We start from the raw sequence: 23,339 nt of genomic DNA, 5'->3' as shown, positions 1-23,339 counted from the left end.
CAGAAATAACATTGTATGTACATTTGTCATGATTTACTGAACTAATATAAGCCTGAAAGGAACAGGTCCCTGGATTGCATCATTACAAGTGTCACCACTGCAGGCCATAGTCAAAGTGGTGACACATGAACTTCCCACTGAGAAAAAGTACAAGAGACTGCCCTCATATGGTAGAGTGATAGGCACTGTCTTTTGGTACAGGAAGGGTGTGATTCTTTTGGGTTTTCTGGATCCCAGAAAAACCAACAACTCTAAATGCTCCATCACAACACTGAACTGAAGGTTCAGACTTCCAGAGTCAGACCAGAGAAGAAAGCCTTTATCCTGTAACACAATTACTCCAAGCCTTATATCAGTTTGTAGACTGTGGATCCCATCGTCAATCTTGACTGGATTGTCCTGACACATTCACTGTATAGTTTGAAAATATTTTCTGCCTATTCAGCCCAATGAAATAACTGTGTGGGCAACATTTCCCTAGCAATGATGTCATCAAAGCAGCTCTGAAACAATACTGTGACACTGCTGCTGGTGCAGATTGTTATGGGTCTAGCATGCAGGTTCCTCCTGTTCAATGCTGGTGAAAATGCGTAGCATTTCATTCAGCAGTGGTGACTGTTGAAAAATAGTGTTTTGTAGCTGAGAATTTGCTCTATCAAATTGTGTTGTTGTGATTTTTGTGTCTGCTGAAATTTCCATGGAAACAAATAGTAGACATTACTTTCAGAGTGAACTATGTTTCTATTTCTCTCTTCTTTTTCTGAGGTATTCCTTTCCAACATCTAATAAAGATCTTTCTCCTATCTTCATTTCTACATTTCTTCCCTCTTACTTTGACTTTCTTACCTCAACAAGAATGCTAACTTGTGCTTTCCCTATTGAATATGTTGCCACAAGGGGTATTGGCCCTACTATAACATACATAAAGTGTAGGAGTAATAAAAATAAAAGGAATTTTCACATAGTACTTACACTCCCATGAATGCAACTTCATCCATATTTGCCTAAGGAAAACAGTGGACTTCCAACAATGTATTACATATTCTTAGAGTTGTACTCACCTCCAGTTAACATAAGAGCACATTTACACATGCAGTTGTCATTGTCAGCATCTTTTGTACTGAATTCAGCACCATGCAGGATCAGGCTACTCTGTTTTCCAGCTGTTCCACTGTGACCTTTTAAATAAAGCCTGAAACAGCGAGAGAAAAGAATCAATGTCACCCAAAAGAACCATAAAGTATCAAGATCTCTTTGCATATGAAGTTTGCCTTGTTTGCCTTTTACAAAGTACTTTTTTTTTTTTTTTTTTTTTTTTTTTTGATAAAATGAGGAAATTCAGGGTTTTTTTGTTTTTGTTTTTGTTTTTTTTCAATGTGTTTGTAATCCCTGCAGGACATAGACCTGCACCATAGCAGAACCAAGCACAGGGAATCCACACTGGAAAATGCAGGAAAGGGAATGAGGAGAGGTGCCCAGAGAATTGGAATACAATGATACAGTGATTGAGTATTTATATAACTGTTCTCTTTACTGTGATACAAAAGCAGCACTTCCTGCTAATGGCAATCATGTTATTAATCCCTACGCTTGAAAGGGTGTTTCATCAGTTTCAGAATTTTTAATTCCACCAGTTACATGACAAGCCAATAACATGCTTCTGCCAAAGCTGTCTCCAAGTGATGAATGGAAAATAACTTAGAGTTCAAGCCACAGAACTCTTAATGATTTGCAGTGTTAAATATGTCTTTCTTTAAGGAGCTTTGTCAACTAGTTGAAAACACAACCATGAGCTGGAAATCCAAGCTCAGCTCCAGCGAGTAACAACAGCATTTGTGTTGCTTAGCAAAAACTACTTCCTGTACATAGCTACCTAAATCAGACATCTGATTTGTAATTTTTTCAGAAAATGTTCCTGGAAGATGTGGGTGTATTTTGCTAATAATATCTTCATATACATGAAAAAGAAGACAGTATCTCAGAGCCTTCTGTAGAAATATGAAGCCACAATGTCTACATCAGGAGCAAGCCTTGGTCACTGGGGCCAGAGAAAGGGGAAGAAGTATCCTGTACTTATCTTACTGAAGCTTTAAAGGAAGGAGTACAGGAGAAATAGGGAAAACCAACAACATGTTTTGGGATAGAATGCTCCACTAAAGAGAAGGTAAGAAACGAGCTTCTTCTAGGGTTATTGAAGAAGGATATGTATATCTCTGAGATATTGAATGAGTAATGGAATCAGAAATAGGACTTAAGTTGTAAAATGGGAGAGATGTGACTTTCACTCTGGGATGTACAGATGGAAGTGTTATCCCAGAGAAATGCCTTCCTAACTTCAACAAACACAGTAAAAAAGAGCAGCAGTTATGATTCACTGATAGTGGTTACTGTCTCTCAGATTTTTCTCAGTTTAATCCAGTGAATTTGGATGAACAAAAAAGCAAATGCCTTAAACAGAATATCATTCCTGCATTTATTTATATGGAAATAGATAATTTGCTTTAAATTGATCATAGTGTCAACAGCAGGAGTAGGGAACATCCCTAACCCGATCTGTTATACAAATTAGTAGTTAAGATGCTGGTTTCTTTCAGAGATTGGAAGAAGAATCTGTTTCCTAGACATAACGTTAATAAAATACAGTTCTTCCACAGAATTTTGTGTTTGAAGATCTGCTTTTGAGTGGGATGAGAAGGGACATGCAGCTACCATATGACAGCTTTTCTTTATTAAGTACACTACTAGCTTAGTTGTCTTGCATGCATCTGCGAATGTTAGATCCAAACAAACCCAATCTTGTTTACCTTGTCATGGAACCATGTTACAGAAAAGCATCTTCTCTTTATCCCAGTGAAGCCATGTAGAAGATTTATACCAAGTTACTAAGATATCTCAAGATCTGGAGTTATACAATTGCTGCTTGGGGCTCTTGAGAGTCTAAAATTCACATTTCTAGACTGACTTAAACTTCACCTAATTTTCACTTATATTCTTCCTATGCAATATTTTCCATCTTTTAAAATGGAAACAATAAGTGCTTCAACTTAATATATTATAATAAAAACTTATTAAGAAAGACAACTGTCAGAACTATCTTTCCAACAGCTGCCTTTGTTTGATTTTGATGTTGTGTGTCACCTGACCTGAATGTGATGATTAAATAACTCTAGGTTCAATTCTTAGAGTAAATTTTATCTATAGATAAGTATATACACATGTACATATAAAACTTCTTGAATTAGATGTAAGTACTTTGCATAGTCAAATACTTTTAAATTGCAAAGAAAGGATAAGGCAAACTGTAAGCCACAAGAAAAGATCACAAACACTCTTAGAAGTTTACAAGGAACAACTGAGGAACAGAAATACAGCAAGTTCGTTACATTATGCTATTGTCCAATCTTTGTGGCAATTATCCCATAATTGTAATGTTACTCTATCAAAGCATGCTTTCTTTAGATAAAATTACATTATGATCTGGCTTTGTTCATTGTTTCTTTGTTCCACATAAAGTAAAGGCTGGAATTGATCTCAACTTCATTCACTGGAATTTTGCCTTGTTTTGCAAGCTGTGCCTAATTTTTTGCATTACAAAATAAACTTCTCTGAGATTGTGTTGATAGAAAAATTACTTTTCACATGATATCTACAATTTGATTTCAAAATGCCACTATATCAGCTACACCAAAACTCACAGAAGTATCATAAAGTCAGTATAAAAAACAAATACTGCTTACTTAAATCAGGAAGACATCGCTAGCCAGATTTTTTTTTTTACTAACAATCAACACTATAAAACTCACTTAGTCCAATAAAAAATATTCTTACACTGTAAGAAAACACTAAAGAAAAGACCAATGTGTGTGTGGTGGTGTGCAATGTTTTCCCCAGTGGGGCAGGCAATAGGATTATTTACAAGCATATGCTCTTGCACTGATATTTTATAAACATTCCACTCACAGCAGATTTAATCTTGCCAGTTATTTTTGATTTTCCCTGAACACCATTTGTCTGGTAGGTCTCTAATGACTTAGCTCTAAACCTGAAGTAAGCAATTGTAGTAGGTTAACCACATTATAGCAGTGAAAAGAGGCTACATGATGAAACAGTTAGGTTAAAAAGTGTGAGAGGGGCCAATAAAGTGAACAACTTCAGTAAGGCCCCCACAACATCTTTCTTTCATTCATTGGACAAGGAACTGGTTGCAAGACTCTACCCAGAGAGTGGTGTTCAGTGACTCAGTGTCCAGATGGTGAACAGTGACAAGTAGTGTCCCTCAGATGCCAGTACTAGAACCAGTGTTCGTTAGTATCTTCATCGGTGACATCAACAGCAGGACTGAGTGCAACTTTAGAATGTTTGTGGATGACACCAAGCTGTGTGGTGCAGTTGACTCATCCAAGGGATAAGATGCCACCCAGAGAGACTTAGACAGGATCAAGCAGTGGGCTGCAGTAAACCCCATGAGATTCAACAAACTGAAGTACAAGTTCTTGCACCTGGGTCATGGCAACCCCAGCTAACAATACAAGCTGGGGAACAAAAAGACTGAGTGCAGCCCTGCTGAAAAGGACCTGTGGGTACTGGTAGATGGTAAACTGGTCATAAGCCAGTAATCTGCCCTTGTAGACGAGAAAGCCAACCATATCAAGGGCTACATATAAAGAAATGTGGTCAGCAGGTAGAGGGAGGTGATCTTGCCCCTCTACTCTGCTCTGGTGAGAATTCATCTGAGTACTGTGTCCAGATGTGGAGTACTCAGTATCAGAGAGACAAGGACTTGTTAGAGCACATCCAGAAAAGGGCCACAAAAATGATCCAAGGGATATTCTCCTACAAGGACAGGCTGAGAGAGCTGGGGCTGTTCAGCCTAGAGAAGAGAAGGCTTTGAGCTGGCTTGATAGCAGCCTTTTAAATATCTAAGTATATGTGTGTGTGTGAGGAGGAGTGTGTGTGTGGGGGGGGGTTATAAGTAAGACAGTAACAAACTCTTTAGCAGAGTCTGTTGTGATAGGACAAACGGAAATGGTCTAAAACTAAAATGGGAAATTTAGACTGAGTATAAGGAAACAGTGTTATATGTTAAGGTGTTAAGGGTAGTGAAGCACTGTAATGGGTTACCCAGAGAGGTAGTAGATGTCCTGTCCTTGAGAATTTTGAAGTCCGCCTGAATGGGACAGCCTGATCTAGCCATAGATGTCCCTGCTCATTGCAGGGGAGTTGAACTAGATGACCTCTAAAGATCCCTTCCAACTCAAACAATTTTATGATTCAATGATTCTATAAAACAGTAACATTTTGCTAAGGAGCTTTCTACTTAAATTGGTGTTGCCAAAAGAGTTCAGAATAAATGATATCGTAAAGTTGGCACAACACTGGGTAAAAATTTAGTCTGAAGCAAAAAAAAAAAAAAAAAAAAAAAAAAAAAGTACTTTGTAAAAGGCAAACAAGGCAAAGCCTGAAACTGAAGCAGTTGGTTATTGTGTTTCTGAACTTCCATTCAAGCCATATGTATCAGAGTCAACATGGTGTGAGATTAGAATGTCACTGTCCTGTACTAGTGAGTGATGATTCTAGTAGACCTCAGTTAGCAGTAAGTATCTTATGATTTAGGCTTAGTTATGTTTTTACTGATAACACAATCAAACTGGTAGGATTGAATATTTAAAAGAAGCTCTGAATACCTAACAGGACAGAATTGCCGTGATTTAGAAGACAGTTATTAAGGGTGGAGCTCTTGTTAAACAAGACTAAGGAAAAGAAGTTAAAAATAAAAAAGGAAACTAATTCCAATCAAAAGTCCAGGGGCAGTTTCAGAACTCCTGCCTTCTCACTTGCTCACTGCAGGGAAGTTCTGAAGATCAAGGACAGTGCTTGAAACACTACTTAGATTTACACTTTTGTTGAGAAAAGCAAAGTTATGGTGAAATAAACAAGAAGCCTTCATCTATATACACTGAAATTAAAACAGAAACAAATAAGCATTAGCAAATAAATATGAGTAGACAGGAGTAAGCAAAATGCTGAGTGTGTATATGAAGTTATAAGGACATCTGATGACATTCTTATGAAATTCTAAGATCACAATTAGGAACACAGCAGCTGATGGCACTTATTTAGAGAAAAACAGTTTTGTTCATTGACGTACTTTAGGAAAGACATCGCATTAAAGAAAAAGCAACTGTTCTGTCTTATCTAACATGAGTGTTAGAAATTCCCTCTGCATTTTTTCCATGTGATTACTGTTGCAATAACAGCAAGAGATCAATATAAACAGATGGTGAGGAAGAACTCTTAAACATACTTTACTTTTCACCATTCCACATAGGGACACAGCTCCCTTATCTCCAGTCTCTTGAAAGCAAAGCAAATTTAAGACCAGAGGGAATGGCCTCAAATTGCACCAAGGCAGGTTCAGGTTGGATATCATGAAAAAATTATACAAAAAAAGAGTGGTCAAGTGTTGGAACGGGCTGCCCAGGGTAGCAGTTGAGTTACCATCCTTGAAGGTGTTAAAGAAACATCTAGTTGTAGTATCAAGGTACATGGTTTAGTGGGAAACTGTTGGTGGAAGGTGGATAGTTGGACTCAATAATCTTGGAGATCTGTTCCATCCTTGATGACTTTATGATTCTAAATTATGTTGTGTGGAAATAATAATTCTACCAACATCTACACAAACATCTTAGGGCAGCCTGAAAAAGTCATTTGAAATTTACACCAGAAACTTCTTTTGATCATCTTGATTAGATCACCTGGAATTTCAAGAATGCACATCTTAGCTCTTTTCACACCATGTTTGATGAGATTAATAAATTAACTCACAATAATTTCAGATGAAGTTATAAAAGAGTTAAGTATAATGTTCTTATGAAAATTGCATCATATATAATGAGACATTAAAAGATCTAACAAATAAATGCAATCATAAATTCTTGTGTAAAGATTGTGTGTGAAATGTTATTAATGGTGAAGGAAACTATTTCTTTTTCGGTGTTTGCTTATAGAGTACTTGTCCTCAATTAATTATTTTATTTTTCTTATAATTGGAACTAATGAGAGGTCAGTGTCTCTGACAATTGAGATATCAGCTGATTCTTTCTATCATTTTTTTTTCCTGGGTCTCTAGAAATCATTAAGTTATTTGTTTAGAGGACTCTGTCAGTGAAATAGCTAGGATGTCTGTAAGTCTCACGCAACTTTGTTGGTCACTAATACACATTTTGTAAACCAATAAAAAATACATTTGCTCCCAACCTGCTTTCTTTATGGACATACTGCAAAATGGCATGAAGCATTAATAGTTTCCTCTGAATAGAAAAAAATCTTTCGTAATAAAGTTGTATTTCAAATATTTGATAAATAATGTGATAAATAATCACTATAAAGAAAATCTGTTGTGACTGAAGTTGAAAAGTCTACCAACATCCTGTTAAAAATGCAGTTAGACAAAATGTGTTAACTATCTAGGAGGCCTAGGTCAGCATTCAACTTTTTCAGTATTTAGTACTCTTCACTCAGGGACAAGGAGAAACATTTTTATAAGTATATTCTCTTTGATGAAGAGAATGAACTATCTATCTGTGGTCCAGATCAGGTAGTTTTCTGTGAGCTTGAACTGTTCTGAGTTGCAGACTGCAAGTCATTATAGTTGATGCTTTTGTCCTTTAGATTAGAATTAGATTGCCTGGGCAACAATTCTTTTGTTGTTAGAAAAGATCTTCTACAGAACCTACATTTTCAGGGAAAAATGTTTAATTTAGTTTTTAATACAGCAGTAAGTACTCTCCTTATTAAAACAATAAAAATTAAATGTACTATTTCATCACAAATAAGGATTGTTTAACTAACAGGAACTTAACAGCAGATGAGATAAGTAAGCATTAAAAGAAAATTAAAAGCTACTCTTAAAGAACGGAAAATACAATAGAGAAATTAAAGAAACACTATAAAGTTCAGTCACCACTACTATTACACAGCTCTGAGCTGCTGCTAATCTGTTTATCTAAATTGCAAGAATAATTCACTACCTGTGTTGCTACCCACCCTAGGAAATTTAAAAGCACCTACAGCATGAAGAGCAAGACTTTCAAAGCCGATGTATGACTGGAAAAAAACACCAGTGTAAATGTAAAAAAAATAGCAATAATGAATTCTTCCAAACCTTAAATTTAATACAAATTGAGCAACAGTATAAGTAGTAAATTTGTGATCTTTTAACTTTATTGGACTCCTAGTAGAATTTGTAACTGAAAACAGTAGATGTGATGGTTCTGTAGAATGTCAAAAACCTAAATAATGGAATAAGTAGCTCTGACAACTTAAACAGATTTTTAATTTGGCTCTGAATATTCTTGCGGTCAGCACATGTAAATAATTTCCTCCCACCATTCCTTACAAAAAGTGTAAGACGTAAGACAAGATGACCCCTGTATTTTTTCCTCTGCGACTCTGTAGCAATGACTCAATGTTGCAATGATTAAACTTGACATTACTGCAACTCCTTGCCCGTTCTCCTGATGAGACAATTGAAATGTGCCAGCTGTTTATGACATAAGAAATATTAATTCAATATATCCAGACCAAGAACATATATTTTTCATTTTTAAGGACAAGAAGGTAATACAAAATACAGCAATAAATGAAGATAAACACTTTATACTATAGAATCCAAGTACAGCCTATAGGACATCAAACTCTATAGGGTAGATAGACTCTTCATGGGACTGCATACTATTAAGAAAAAACCTTGTTTCCTCTCTGAAAACCTAGTGCTACTTCTACTTTGTGTTTGTGCTGCACACACCTGACAGATCAAAGGAGGGGAATCAATAAAAGGGGAGGTCTCAGATGGTGCAGGCTGAGATGTGAGTGTTGGCTAACAACTGAGCCATGAAAAAGTAACAGAGCTACACACTACAGCAAACCACACAGGCACCTAGTGGGCTTTTCTGCGGTACTGGATGTGACCACATAGAAACAATATAATAAATTTGCATTTTTCTATAATAAATTTCATTAGTAATTGACTCAAGGGCTGTATAACTTGGGACAAGGTACAGTGAGCAGGGATAATTAAAATATATCCAGATTTGCTGCCAGATAATTTTTTCCTACCACAGGATGGTCTGCCATACCACTGTATACAGACAAATTGTGCTTTGTCACAACTCACTGAAAATGTTTAAAGTACACTTTCTTGCTGGTCAGTGAACAAGCAAACATATGCTTCTATTATTTGAAATACATGCTGCAGAAGCCACAGAAACAGTCACTGAGGCAGCATAAGCTGCTAAGTTTGCAGCTGATGTCAGTAATGTGGTGGTGATAGACAGGAAACATACGGGAACACTCAGTTTTGCTGCTAGCAGGGAGAGAAGCATATTTAAAGGCTACTATGACAGTGATGTGTTGAACAAAGCTAATTGTCTCTAATCTCTCAACAAACGCAGCACAAAAGAGATACATTAATCTACTTCTACAATTTTCTGTTAAAAAATGTTTTTCAACACAGTGCTTACCAAAACAAAATCATTCACCCTATGCTTCCATGGAAATCTGAAATGTAGCTTTTCAGTTATTAGATTCATTATTTTCTTATTCATGAAAAGTTTAAGCCCCGTTATTGTTCCATCACCTAATCAAATGCTAAGATTTCTTACTGCTGCAGAAACTGCCACTTTTGTGATAATTAATCTCTGTATAATAAATGCCACGTTCATTTAGAAAGTATTGAGATTATTTTTATTTTCAAAATTGAAATAGCATGTAAGTGCTGAAGATGTATTATGATGATAATACAAATTGTGTTGATAGCACTGAAAATGGGTGAACTTCTTAAAAAAAATAAAAAAAAATAGGAAACAAAGTTAGAACTTATCTGGACATCTGCCCATGGCTTGGAAAGACAAGTTTACAGAAATTTGGTTAACTTTAAAATTTAAAAATGTTTTCTTCCCAGCTAAAGTACAGTTCCTGTGTTTGGCTGAAGGCAACAGCAGAGATGCCAAAACTGATTCTAAAGGGATTTTTCAGCACAGAAGAAACTCATAAAAGTTTGAAAAGTTGCTAAGGTTTATTTAAGTAAGCAGACCTCTTGCTGCTTACGTCTATTGATTCTGTATTTTTATTTTAATTTATTTTCCACTCAGTGAAACTTTGGATTCATTGAATATTGGTTTGAAATTTTATTTAACTGTGAATTTAAATTTGCTAATTATTCCAAAATAACCTTTGAGTCCTTAAAAACTCATAGGCAAATACATGTTGTTGAAACTCATGTGGATATTTAATAAAAGTGAATTTCATAAACCCATGCTTTAGTTACACTGAGGGTGACATTAATTACCTACTGTCACCTATATGCATTGTACATTATCCTAATTAACTGTTTTAGATTAAATTTAAATGCAAAACTTAATATATCAGCATGTTGTTAGTGCTAATTTTTACTCTGATGACTGTATCTATCTCTGTAGAGATACTAGCTTCTTGTTACCCTGAAGTGTCATTGAAATATATCATTTGTAGGCCACAGTGAAATATTTATCAAAGAGTTTACTTAATTGAAACTAATTAATCATAAGTAACTGCAAACGTTAGAAATTTCATAGATAGACCTATCTCAAAAATACATAAATCTCACTGAGATATGTTGGTATTTGATACTTAAATTGTATAAGCACAGTAACTTATTATCATGCTTAAGAATACATTAACAATTAATGTAGTTTTGTTTCTGTTGACTTTCATTTGATTTTACCCTGTAAAAAGCATGTTAGAAATTATGGCTGAAGCTACAGCTTTTCTCTAAGAAGGTTATGTACCACAGGTCCAGGTCTACGACCCATTAAAACCATGCTGTACTCCATTCTATTTTTTTCAATCAGAAGAGGAAAACTGTGAAGATGGCATTCAAATGTTCCTTTTTATCCCTATTTACAGAGATACAAAAGAAAATATAACTAGGTACATTTTCAGGAAAACAGCAGTATCTGTGCAGTCCTCGTTTTCACATTCTCAATATTTTCATACACCCTTCAATAAGAATTTATTACTAGCACTTATTACTAAAAAAACTTAGGTTTATTCAGATGACAGCCTTTTGGGATTAGAAAGTAAATTTCAATGAAGTGGATAAGTTTCGTACATGTATAATTTTTCATGTACCACAGATCTTATGTGTATTCGTATATATGTAAACAAACACACATACACATAAAATCAATATGAAAATACAACTAGTGTTCTAAATGAACATAGTACACATATTTTTAAAATTTATCTTTACTCTTTGTTCACTTGTGGAGATTCAGCCAAAAGTTTGTTGAGCTTACCCTGCCTTAGTCTGCCTCAAACAAGTCCTAAATGTCTGGACTATGATTTAGAGCAGAAAATGATGTGATATTTTTTTTGATACTGGCCACTTCCTTAAATATGAAACTACTTCTCTGAAGCTGCATGGGCATGATATCTCAAGTGACAAATCAGGCAATGACTTAACTAATCCTTAAGCAGGCCTGTACTGCAGGAGAAATGGAGATCAAGAGAAGTATATAGTACAAACTTTTCAGCAAGCAATGAGAGCAGGTAGTAAGAATAAAATGACAGAGGAACAGGAAAAAAAAAAAAAATGTAAATGTGAAGACTAGTACTGAGACAATGTCTTCAAATTCCAAAGATTCTTCATAAAACAAAATGGGACAATGGCCTGGTCCAAAAAGGTCTCTGACATTGAAGTATCTCCTGAAAGAAGACCAGATCCTGTGATTCACATTATGGAAACAGTTAAACTTGTACACAACAAAAATAAAATATTGTCACTCCGATCATGAACCATATCAGATATTCCTTCAGTCCATGTATTATGGATTAAGTTGTTGTCTAAAAATATGAGAGGAACACTAAGTATACCACAGAATTACAGAGCCAAAACATGTATACTAAACTTTCTTTCCAAAATTGTTTGTTAAATAAGATGTAATCTGTAATCACTATATGAAATGACTTAAATACTAAATTGGAAATATCATCTAGAGTGAATAGACTTTTTCCCCATGTTTCCACTGGCACAATAGCTAACTGAAACTATGGGAAGCATATTTAGATACTTATGCTATTTTTTTTTTCCTTGTTAAGAACTTTACAGTACGGAAAAGAATCACTACTGACAGAAGTGGAAATAGCCTACAATTAATATTTCATCGATTTTATTTGGATTGTTTGTACTTTAAAATTATTATGGTCTGGCAGTGTAATTCTGTTTTACAATTGTCCTCCTTTGGGCATTTGTAGATTTTGGTTTTGAACTTTCTCCAGTGTTAATGACCTACTGACTCCCTCAAATCATTCTATAGAACTGTTATAATAAAGCTGGAAGGTAATTAGTTTGTAGCTGCCAATTGACTACAATTTAAAGCAATAACTAAATGAATAACATGTTAAAATAAATATTTTGGGTTCTGCATGAGATTTTCAAGATTTATGATGGGATTCGTGTCAAGAGATGCGTTCTTTGCACTGAGTGAATCCCAGAGGAAAATACCAAGCTGGGGACATTATTTTCAAAGAAAATGTTTGCCAGAATTTCCATTCACTTACATATGTTTATTCAGTCTTGATGCAGAAGCCATTTAAATGTTTATGAATTTCTACTAATTAGATTAATAGGCTTAATTTTGTGGCTGTGTAAAATGACATCAGTAAACAGTGAGGGATGTTGAAAAAACAGTTTCTGGAGATGACAAGAAATGCAATCATTTCCAAGTAGGGAAAAAAATGTAAGCTTTTATTCAGGGCAATGCAATGGTTGTGATCTCATTCTTGCCATAATATGTACACATTTTATTTTGATGACATCTTAAAGACTGTGCAACAATAAAGAGGCAAGAATGACTTGACCTTCTGCAACAGCTCTGATGGTACTGACTTTGCTAAGTACTAAGTATGCACTTGGAATTTGTTGTAAAATATGCCTAAGTGCATAACTTAATCAGATCCTAATTGTATTTCGAATAAATAATAAAGGAATTGGAGGAGGGGAAAGAGAAGAAGAAAAAGATGATGAAGAGGATAAAAGGCTTCCCTTACTCATATTGGATCATTCACACTGCAAGTATGATAATATTTCGGGCTGTTTTTGTTTTTTTTTTTGGTTTTTTTGTTTGTTTGTTTGTTTGTTTGTTTTTTGTTTTTTTTCTTAAATGCTTATGGCATTAAAAATGGGATGTAGAATGGAAACATACAACCAAGCTTGTCCCAACCCTGCCTGAATAATCTGTAACAACTTCAGCTTGATCCTTTTACTCTTCAGTGGCTCTACCATACAACATATTACATTCATGCTCTGGCCTTTTTCTCTGTTATCATACAAAGGTTAGACTTTAATTCTTATGGCAAATCCTCAGGAAAAAAAGTAACAAGTTTTAAAAGTGATAAACAAAAGTGTTTCTGTGAAATGCTTATGGTTACTTGAAAAATAAATATTGGCTTCATCATTTGCTTGGTTTTCTGAATGCAAAATTTAGTTTAAAAGATGCCAAAATGAGTTATGTGGCACTAAGACCTCCATAGAAAAATATAAACAGACTGTTAAAACATATTTCAACTCCCTTGCGTTATTTGTGGCTGATAAGCAGTCACATACGAGTGAAAGTTTCACCGACTGTCACCCGTTTATGATCCAAGTTCTTCACTGGTGCCACACTGACCAGGCGAACAGAGATTGGCATGTCCTGCGTGCTAGCTTTTGTGGTCTTTTTTCACTAATAACCAAGGTCATGACCTTGTAAGAGCTGTGATTCAGAATAACAACTTCTCTGCTTCAAATGGAATTGAGAAAGGTACAAAGGGGTTTGACTTCAGTGCAACCAAATTACAATATTAAATAAAAGAACAAATACAAGAACATGGAACAGAAACAGTGCATGTCCTCTTGGGTCAAGTGTTGTGAGCTGTTCTTACACTGATTTAACACTGATAACTCAGCACAATTTTGTATCTGATGATATAGAAGACTGCAGACTGATTTCTCTACAGCACTAAACATTAATTCATCTTTGTAGTTATGCTTCCAATGTTATTGTGCATCTCTTTCTTTCATGATAAAAAAGGTTTGTTTTAAATTTGCAAACAAACCAATGAAAATGAAAAGTCAGATATCACAATATTTCTGTTCTCTGATTCTCAAATTTGATCCATTTGTAGGTTTATGTGAATAAGAAGCTCAGTGGACATGGTGTATGCCTCCACTTTGTGCTCTACATCAACTGTATTGTTGCTGTGGAATAAATAATGTGTATAACCACAGTTGTTACCATCACTTCAGAGGAAGATAAAGGAAATTCAGGGATGTTTCCAGTTTGCGGAGATGATCACACTCTTCAATCCCGTCTGCCTCTCCCCCACCAAAAAAACAACCAAAGCTCAACAACAGCAATACACATAGAAACCAACAACAAACTCTTCAAGGCAGCTATTGACTCTGGGAAAACTGGGATGATCTCTTTACCAAATTCTCTCCAAGCCTCATTCAGCTTTTGTCTTATGAAAGATGTGAATACACATACTGTTTTGCTGATATTATCCTGAACTTGTAATGATTGGGGCAGAAAATGTTCTCGGAATCAGGTTGTAGATACATTTTTTAGTAGAAGTATTAAAGATAAAAGAAAAGGGAAAAAAAAAAAAAAAAAAAAAAGGAGAAGAAGAAGAAACACCCAAACAAAAACCAAAAACCAACAACCTAGATCTGGTTGGCTGGGCAGTTGGTAGCATACTTTAGAGACTTTAACCACGAACATATTTGATTAAGTAAGGGTCATTCTAAGAATTCCTAAATGTTTTTTTGCACCAGATGAAAGCTTGCTCTGTTGGGTCTAAGAGCAGACATGAGCTCATTCTGCCCACACACCATCCTGGTTGGAAGCTTTACTGTCTCAATGTGTGACACTGAGACCATTAAAGGGCAGAATATATTAGCTTGGGCTTGGTGCCACATAGACAGGTCTATCCAACTTCTGTTGAACACAGAGAGTGGGCAGAGAGAACCAACACCAGTGCAGGCACAGGCAGTGCACCTCTCTGTTAGAAACTCAGGCTTCCAGTCTCTACCTTTCTTTGATTCCTCATTGTGGAGAATTAAAGCTTAAACTTTTTTGCTGTTGTTGTTCTGGAGATATTGCCAATTGCCACTAATGCTAAACAAATTCTTCAGAATCTTGTCAACACCTAGGGGTTACTTAGTTCACCTAGGTCAACACTTAATTCATTCTTACAGGAAGCCTGGTCATTCATAAGAATTTGTCTAACCGAGATCCTTTAAAGACTCATCTCATCAACTGTATCCACATATCAGCCTTACCTGGCCCAGCATCTGGAAGTGTCAATTTCTTCAGGTTTGATTAAAGTTATGACAAGAGAATGTCTAGGCTAAATACTTTTGAGCTGAACTGGTGTTCTGGTTCTTGAAAATATGATAAATCCCCCTGTGGAGCAGGGGGTAGAAGTGCCGCTCTGCTACACAGAGGGCTCGAATCCCGGGAGTTGGACTCGATGATCTCTAAGGTCCCTTCCAACTTGCACAATACTATGATACTATGAAATTTCCTAACATTTAGACAAAACTAGTGAGAATTCTACAATCATGGAATCTGTGCTTAAGAGAGAGATATTTTGTGATCCTAAATTTTACTGATATATTTTTCCCACCCTGCATTTTACTTCTAAATATGTCTCTCACAGGCATTCCATGAGAATATCATAGTGTTTGTACCCCTGAACTAAATTCATTATATTGCAATGCTAAATCATCAGTTTACCAGTTATTAGTAACCAGTAATGGAAATGATTGCACAATGGTATTGTATACATCTATAACTTCAGACATGTCTTTACACATCTCTCTTAGACTTTCTGTATAAATTTTCTCTGCTCCAATTGATATTATGGTGGTCATTATATATTGCATAAACTTTAATATTTATGGCATTAAATAGGATCCACATAAATTTAAAGAATGACAAAATGACAACGAGCATTCTCAACTGACAAATAAGAAATTTGTAATCCCATTTAAAATCATTTATTGTGCTTTTGTTGTTGCTGTTGCTGTTAGAAGTAGAACCTAACAGAAGACATTACATATCTCTCTGTGATGGACAGCCTGTATTCAAATGCCATATTCTTTTGAAGATGTCTGGATATCCTGTGAAGTATAGTTTTGAAATAAAAATTATTTTAAGTGGCATATATGCCGAAATATCTCACCTTCACAGGTCCTTTTATGCAGGGACTGTTTCATCCTAAAGCCCAGCTGAGACATGAAGTTACTGGCTTCTACAATATACTAATTTCTGCACTAATACAAAGGTTGATACTTTGGAAATATTTGAACAAAAGTTAATAAAGAAACACATAGATCTTTTTGGTATTGTTAATAGGTAAGTGAGAATTCTTACCATGAGGATTATGAAGTTCATTGTCATAAAGATTTAATAAACTTTGCTCAAATACTTGTTTGATAGTCTTAATAGAAATATGAGGATGCCATAAAGCAACAAAGGCTTAAAAGAGAGCAACACTATATATCGATAAGAATATAGATTAGTCATAAAGATAATATGAGCAAAATTAGAGTAGCTGTTTTATATTGGTGTAATTGTTTTATGATTTTATGAAAAACAAAACAAAACAAAACAAAAAAACAGCCATTACAACATTAATGTTATGCAAGATTTTCTAAGGTGCACCTATTCAATGCTCTGCCTGTAGGATATCAAAGGAATATCTGATGAAATCCCTACTGAGTTATAGTATGTAATAGTAAGATCACTAATGAGTTTCTGTAGGTATTTTTTCTGCCAACACTTACATGCATTAAAGAATTCTCATAGATTTGTGTGCTTGTGTGATAGACTTCAGTGGGGACTGCACTGCAATTTTCTTGCTTTATGTGGTATTTTTTTCACACAAATAACAAGTCTACGTTGTTTTTTTTTTTGTTGTTTGTTTGTTTGTTTTCCTTTTTCTGTAGGTGTTCTCAGTGGATAAGAGTAGTAGATGGACCAATGCTTCCTATGCTCTACTTTTTATATAACAGTTGGTTACTCTTTGCATAGAAGTTGTAGTTTTTATTCACTCAGCAAGAGAAGGGTTTTAAACTGCAAACTTTTCTCACAACAATGCCATAACCAGTTTGTATGGAGTCTAGGGATGATCTTTTTCACTTTGCACCAATATATATATTCAACACTTAATCAAAGTCTATTAACTCAAAATGAGATGTAAACTTTGGAGCAGGGAGGATTAGAGTTCCATCTTCCACCTCACTGACAAGTGATATCTACGTATGAGGGCTGCTCGGAAAATAATGCCTCTTATTTCATTATGCTGACCCATGATGCCTGACACATTTCCTGAACAACATTAGAGCCTCAGTGAAGAGTCTGTTCCTCTGCAGCACAGATTGTCCTTCTCTTCTGGAAGAATTGGTCTCTGAATTTCCTCTGGAAAATGAAGACTTTAATCCACGCTCTTTCATTTATTTTCTGAGTTTGACAGGACATTGTCTTCTACTTTCAGACCACGAGCTGTGAATCATCGGTGGATATAAATGGATGCCTTGCTATTTTCAGAATTTCCCAATGGCTAACTCTAGACAGCTCTCTGCTCTACATGTTGCCTGATTTGGCTTCCAGTCTAAAGAGCTTATCTCTCCCCAGGCATATACAGAGATTTGAGCATCCTAGTTAGAGTCCTGCAATCTGTTTCTAGAGTCCAACAACTTTAATATTAGCACTGGAAATATTTATCTCGCCCACCTGTAAGAAACCACATTTGATTTGTGTTCAAACACTTAAATTCACTAAATCCAGGATGTTTAAGTCCAAAAAATTGTTACAAAGGAGTTTTTTTCCTTCCCTGAAGTAATTTTGAACTGATGTGTTTATTTTACTGTAGATAAGCTTTAAGGCAAAATATAATACTTTTGTTCCTACTCATGTATTTTCCACCACAAAGATTGTAGAAGCCTGGAGAAAGAGATAATGACATGCTAACTGTGTTCCACAGTGATAACTCTGGTGGAACATGTCAGAAAAGAAGCTACTGTGCTTGAATACCCTGAAAAACCAAAGGAAAGTTTCTAAAATTTAAAAGCACAATCAAACTTAATTATTTAAAGCTTCTTATCAAGACCCTACCAAAAAACCCCTGAAGGTGGATTCTGTAGGTATATGAAAATGGATAGAGGAGAATTATTCAGTTTTGGTGAAGAAAATACATTAGTCTGTAGAAGGCAATTGGAAATTAACCAGCTGAAACAAAAGGGGGATACAGAAAAGGAAGACTGAAGATAACAACTTGGAAGAGGTTTGAAAGATCTAATAGTGAAAATAGACTACAGATAAATAAGTGGATACACAAAAATGGTTAGATCTTTGTCATATTAGATATTCTTTGAATAACTCATACTGAAGACTTTGCTTTTGTCCTGAAAGAAGGCTTACTGTACAACCTCTGGTGCACACCTTGCAAAGCAAGTCCAATACATTCCTATAGACTCAAGGAAATAATTTCTCAGAGTTTTTGGGACACCTTTTCTGGCTTTCACACATATTCTAGATATTACTGCATTATAGAGTTCTAGAGTCAACTGTAACAAAAACAAAACAAAACAAAACAAAAACAACAACAACAAAAAAGATTATGATCTTCACACTGCGTGCTTTTGTTACCTAACAAATTCTACTATCAAAAACACAGACTTGTATTCAGTAATATATAATATTTCATACATAATTACATTTCTGAATGTAAACTGCATTATTTCTAGGCTGACATGCATGAACTTTCAGTTGGCTTTCCTTTAAAAAAAGGGATTTTCTACTATTGGCTGACATGCCAACAAAATTGATCCATTGATTTTGAAACATGAGGGGTACGAAAGTATATTACTGTAAACAAGTGTGTAAGTAGAACCCCTCCATCAAAAGGGCTCAAAGGTTAATACCAGCATTCATTTTACATGGGATTGTTTAAGACTAAAAAGCTCACAAAGAAAACTGCAAATAGATAACTCTTTCAGAGGAAATAATATTCTGTGAATGAAATTATTTTCCCCATGACACCTATAATGCACCACGTTTTCTCAACATAAATTTAATTAATTAATTTATTTTTTTTTTAGTTTCTCACTTTTAAGTTATAATCTAGTGAAAAGTAGCCATGACTACCTTTCTGTCATGTGAAAATTAACTATATTAGTGCAAGTTTTCATTGGTATTTTTACAAGTTGCAGCTCTTGAAAAATCAGGTGTTATACTTCATATGGACAGATGTAATTTGGCATTACAGAATCACAGAACTGTAGGGCTTGGAAGGGGCTTATGTAGGTCATCTCGTTCAAGGTCCTGCTACAGCAGGTTTCCTATAGTAGGTCAAACAAGCCAGTGTCCAGATGGGGCTTTTGGACACTACCTATAGAGAAAACTCCATGGTCTTTCTGGGCAGCATGTTCTATTGTTCTGTCACTGTCAGTGAAGAAGTTCTTTCTTGTGCAAGTATGGAACTTCCTGTGTTCTAGTTTCCACCCATTGCTCCTTGTTATTGCTGCATGTTACTGGAAAGAGTTCACCCCCATCAACTTTACTCCGGCACTTTAGATACTTATAAGCAGTTATGAGAACCTCTCTCAGGCTTCTCTTGTCCAAGGTGAACAGTTCCAGGTACCTTAGCCTTTTCTCATGCAGGAGATGCTCCAGATCTGTAATCATCTTGGTGGCCCTCCACTGGACTCTTATTAGGAGACCTTTTGTCTTTTGAACTGGGGAGCCCAGAACTGGACTCAGTATTCTGGATGTGGTCTCACTAGGGCAGAATAGAAGGGGAGGATCACCTCCCTCAACCTGCAGGCCATTGAGTATGTGTTATGGCAAGATTTGATACAGTCGTGTCTGTGCAGCTGCAGTCCATGCTTTTTCTCTTAACTCAAACATTATATATAATAAAAAACTGTGCCATATATATATATATATATACTTGAATCATGTAATGGATGCATGCCACAGATACTATTCTGTCTGTTGATATGATTTTGCGTGAGTATTTCATCTGAAGCAAACTTGCAAAATAAATTTTAAGCTTCTAAATAAATATAAATTACTATGACTATTTTTTGAGTAATCCTGTGGATTTCATACTTGGTAAAACAGTGCTGGGTCTGGGCACTAAGTCTATGTTTATTTTATTGCTTAGCTACCAATAAGTTTCATCTGTGTCCTCCACCATCTTCTCCATTTGGGCCATTGAAGCTTCACTGTGATGCTAATAACAGGGAAACCAAGTACATGGATCAGAAAAAAATTACAGATAAGGCTGATCCCCTGTTTTCTCTAAACTACTAAAGTGTAACAAAAAGCTACTCATGGCAATTGCATCACTGAAAATTCCCATTCTGTTTGCAACAAATTCCATCAACTTCTTTTGTCTAAGGAATGTTATCTCTAATTTTTCTCTATATCACTGATACTTCCCTGTCTACTTGTCTCCTGTTTATTACACTAATAATGCATCTATACATCCTTCCATTTTCTTACAAGATTTCCTAATCTCATTCTCCTTCTGGTTCCAATAGGAAGATTCTTCTCCTTAATTTCAAGCCATCGCCTTTCACACAAAAAAGCTGGGACATTTTCTATCCATCCACAGTTCTCACACTTTCAGCAATCCCAAAGTCATGCCTACGTAAGTTGTACTGACTAATCACCTAATCATGTTTCTTCATGAATAAGAACAAAGATAGTGAGTCATTGTAGGAATTGGAAGACTTTCTAAATAACATATTGGCGAAATACTGTAATACCTTGTCACAGAGAATATAATCAACTTTTCTAAGGATTCTGAGGTACAAACGTTTTGGCTAATTTAAAATGTTATTTCCATCATTCTTCATCCCATGCCTCACTTGGAAGTGCCATTCCTACATTATGAGTAGCAGAACCGGATGGGCATGAAGTCTGAATGTTTTGCTTTGCATAATCCTGCATCAGTATAACTGCTTTCATTAACTAATAAGTAGGATTATGAAGTGTGGTGCCTGAAATCCCAGGATATGATTACTCTTCTGGGTTGATTCTGGAGGGTCTGAGGACACAGCTCATAACATAACTGTACAGCTCACAAAAGCAGAATGCAATGTCGACTGAGTACCAAAAGTGCTCTAGTCTGTACAGGAAAATAGTAGAAGCTATGTGATTCCTGGGTGACTCTTCTAATTAAAATTTGTATACTTCTGTGAATACTTCTTTTGATTTTTTAATAAACATTGCACTAGATGTGGGGTTGTAAGATCAGATTCTTTTTACTGTATGGTGATTTTACTTGGTGCAGTGCAAGACTTGCAAATAATTGGTCAGTTCATTGTATGTGGAGACAGCCCTGTGTCTAATCTTTTCACGTAAATAAGAAATCTAAGGATGTTAGAAAGGAAATTAAACACTTAGAAACTTCCAGGCTATTGAAACTTTCAAGTGAGGTGCAACACTGGTTTTCCTATTGCCATTATTTATCGTTATACATTTATTATATCACTACACAAATTCTCATCTCTACATTCTTCTTTGGAGTCATCATCTGGGATAAATACATTTCATTCCACATTCCCAGAAACCTTTTTGGAGCTGTCTCATTTTGAAAGAGAAACAAGAATATTTTTAACATACATGTGTTCAGCATTACTCTTTTTAATCATAGATTCTTTAAGCTAATAAAAAGTAGTAAAGAGAATACAAACAACCTAGAGAAAAAACAGAACCCTTCTGAAATCACCAATTGGGACTTATCCAGAGTGAATCAAACTTTGCATAAAGTTGGGGTTGGATTTTCAAAAAACAGCATGAAAATAAGTTTCCTTATTTTCATAGAAACATTTTATCATTTTGTAGTATTTGCAATCATTTTTTACTTACTATACTCATCTGCTAGAACTGGATCTTTTATAATTTTTTCATGTCTTCCAAATGTACGAGGTACTGCCATAGCATAAATGCTAAACTTCTTGAGCTTTCCTTTCCATTTCAACATTCTTCCTCCATTTATCTACTATTCAGATCCCCTCAGAAGTTTGTTTCTTTATTGTCTGACACTTCTGAGTAAACTTGAGTTCCTTGAAACCAATGTAAAGTATGGATAACCTACAAACGCTTACTTTTTCAAACAGTGCTGAAGAAGCAGAATTTACTGCTGGCCACAAGCAGAAAATTCTAATGGCTTCCAAAACGAAAGAATATCTAATTTGTATGGCAAGATGACTTTAAACAAACAGTAAGTGAAGTTCTGAAAAAGGTATGCTGCTCCGTGCTTGAGGTATTGGAACCAAATATAGCAAATGCCTGACAGCTGACAACTGTGAACAAAAGGAAAAGCAGAAGTTTGAGAACTTTGCTTTTTAGCTTCAGAGTGCTCATTTAAATAGCAGTTCTTTAGATAAAGGACAAACAGCATTCTCCGAGGAGTGGCCAGATGTCTAGGGCTCAATAATCAGGCTTTTATTTGGTCTGCCTTCTGGAGCTGCTTCTATCACAGACAGTGATGCTGGCAAGCAAAATAAAGAGTTGCCATGTCACAGGATGCATTTTTATAATAATTTCAAGAAAAGTCCAACATTCACTGTGTTCACAAAATATTTGCTAAACATATATGTCTCTAGACTAGGCACTAATAAGTTTGTCAAGTGTTAAAAAACAATCTAGATTTTCATGTGGCTTATGATGCATCATTTCTGGAACTTGTTCATTTTCTTTAAATATGCAGATATGTTTGAGTTAAAGTGACAGAGTAATTCATCTGAAACTGCAAGGTCCAACGGAGATGGATAGAACTTTTTTAGCTCTTCATGATTCCCTGTCTGCTCATTCCAGAATGAGGTTAATGAAACTGATTCTCCATTCCCTGGACAGATTGAATCAAGCAAATTCTGATCTTTCATTAAAAGATGAAGAAGAACAAGAACCAGAACTGCAGACACTGTTCTCAGTTGAAATTCCTACAGCGTTTGTGGAAATATGACTTGAACATGAGTAGCAGAATTCAGTCATGTTACCTTCACAACCATTCTCATTTAATTTTTGAAACATTTTGTTTTTCTTGTTCAGCACAAGTATTTTAATGGATCATTTACTCCAGTTTCCAAGTTCAGAAAGTATATTTTATATAGCAAAAAACCTTCCTTTCTTCTAATGAAGTGAGTTTTCTTTCCTAAATACTTCCCTATTCCTATACATATGCTGTAGTCCTAGATCGATTCAGAATGATTTTCCTGGGTTCATCTTCTGTCCATCAAC

At 35.4% G+C, this 23,339-nt stretch overlaps 1 protein-coding gene across 1 annotated transcript in view; it reads right to left on the bottom strand.

The window, feature by feature from the left end:
• The window catches only part of ANGPT1 (angiopoietin 1), a 152,129-nt gene that overhangs the window by 10,760 nt on the left and 118,030 nt on the right, over positions 1–23,339 (bottom strand). Inside the window, exon 8 of the mRNA XM_072329227.1 lies at positions 1,062–1,192. Coding sequence (XP_072185328.1) covers positions 1,062–1,192 — 131 coding nt within the window. The remainder of the gene's footprint in view (positions 1–1,061; positions 1,193–23,339) is intronic.

This window comes from Excalfactoria chinensis, chromosome 2 (genome assembly GCF_039878825.1).
Source record: "Excalfactoria chinensis isolate bCotChi1 chromosome 2, bCotChi1.hap2, whole genome shotgun sequence".
NCBI classification, from domain to species: domain Eukaryota; kingdom Metazoa; phylum Chordata; class Aves; order Galliformes; family Phasianidae; genus Excalfactoria; species Excalfactoria chinensis.
Note: the sequence above shows the minus strand (reverse complement) of the source record. Positions and strands in the feature narration are given on the sequence as shown.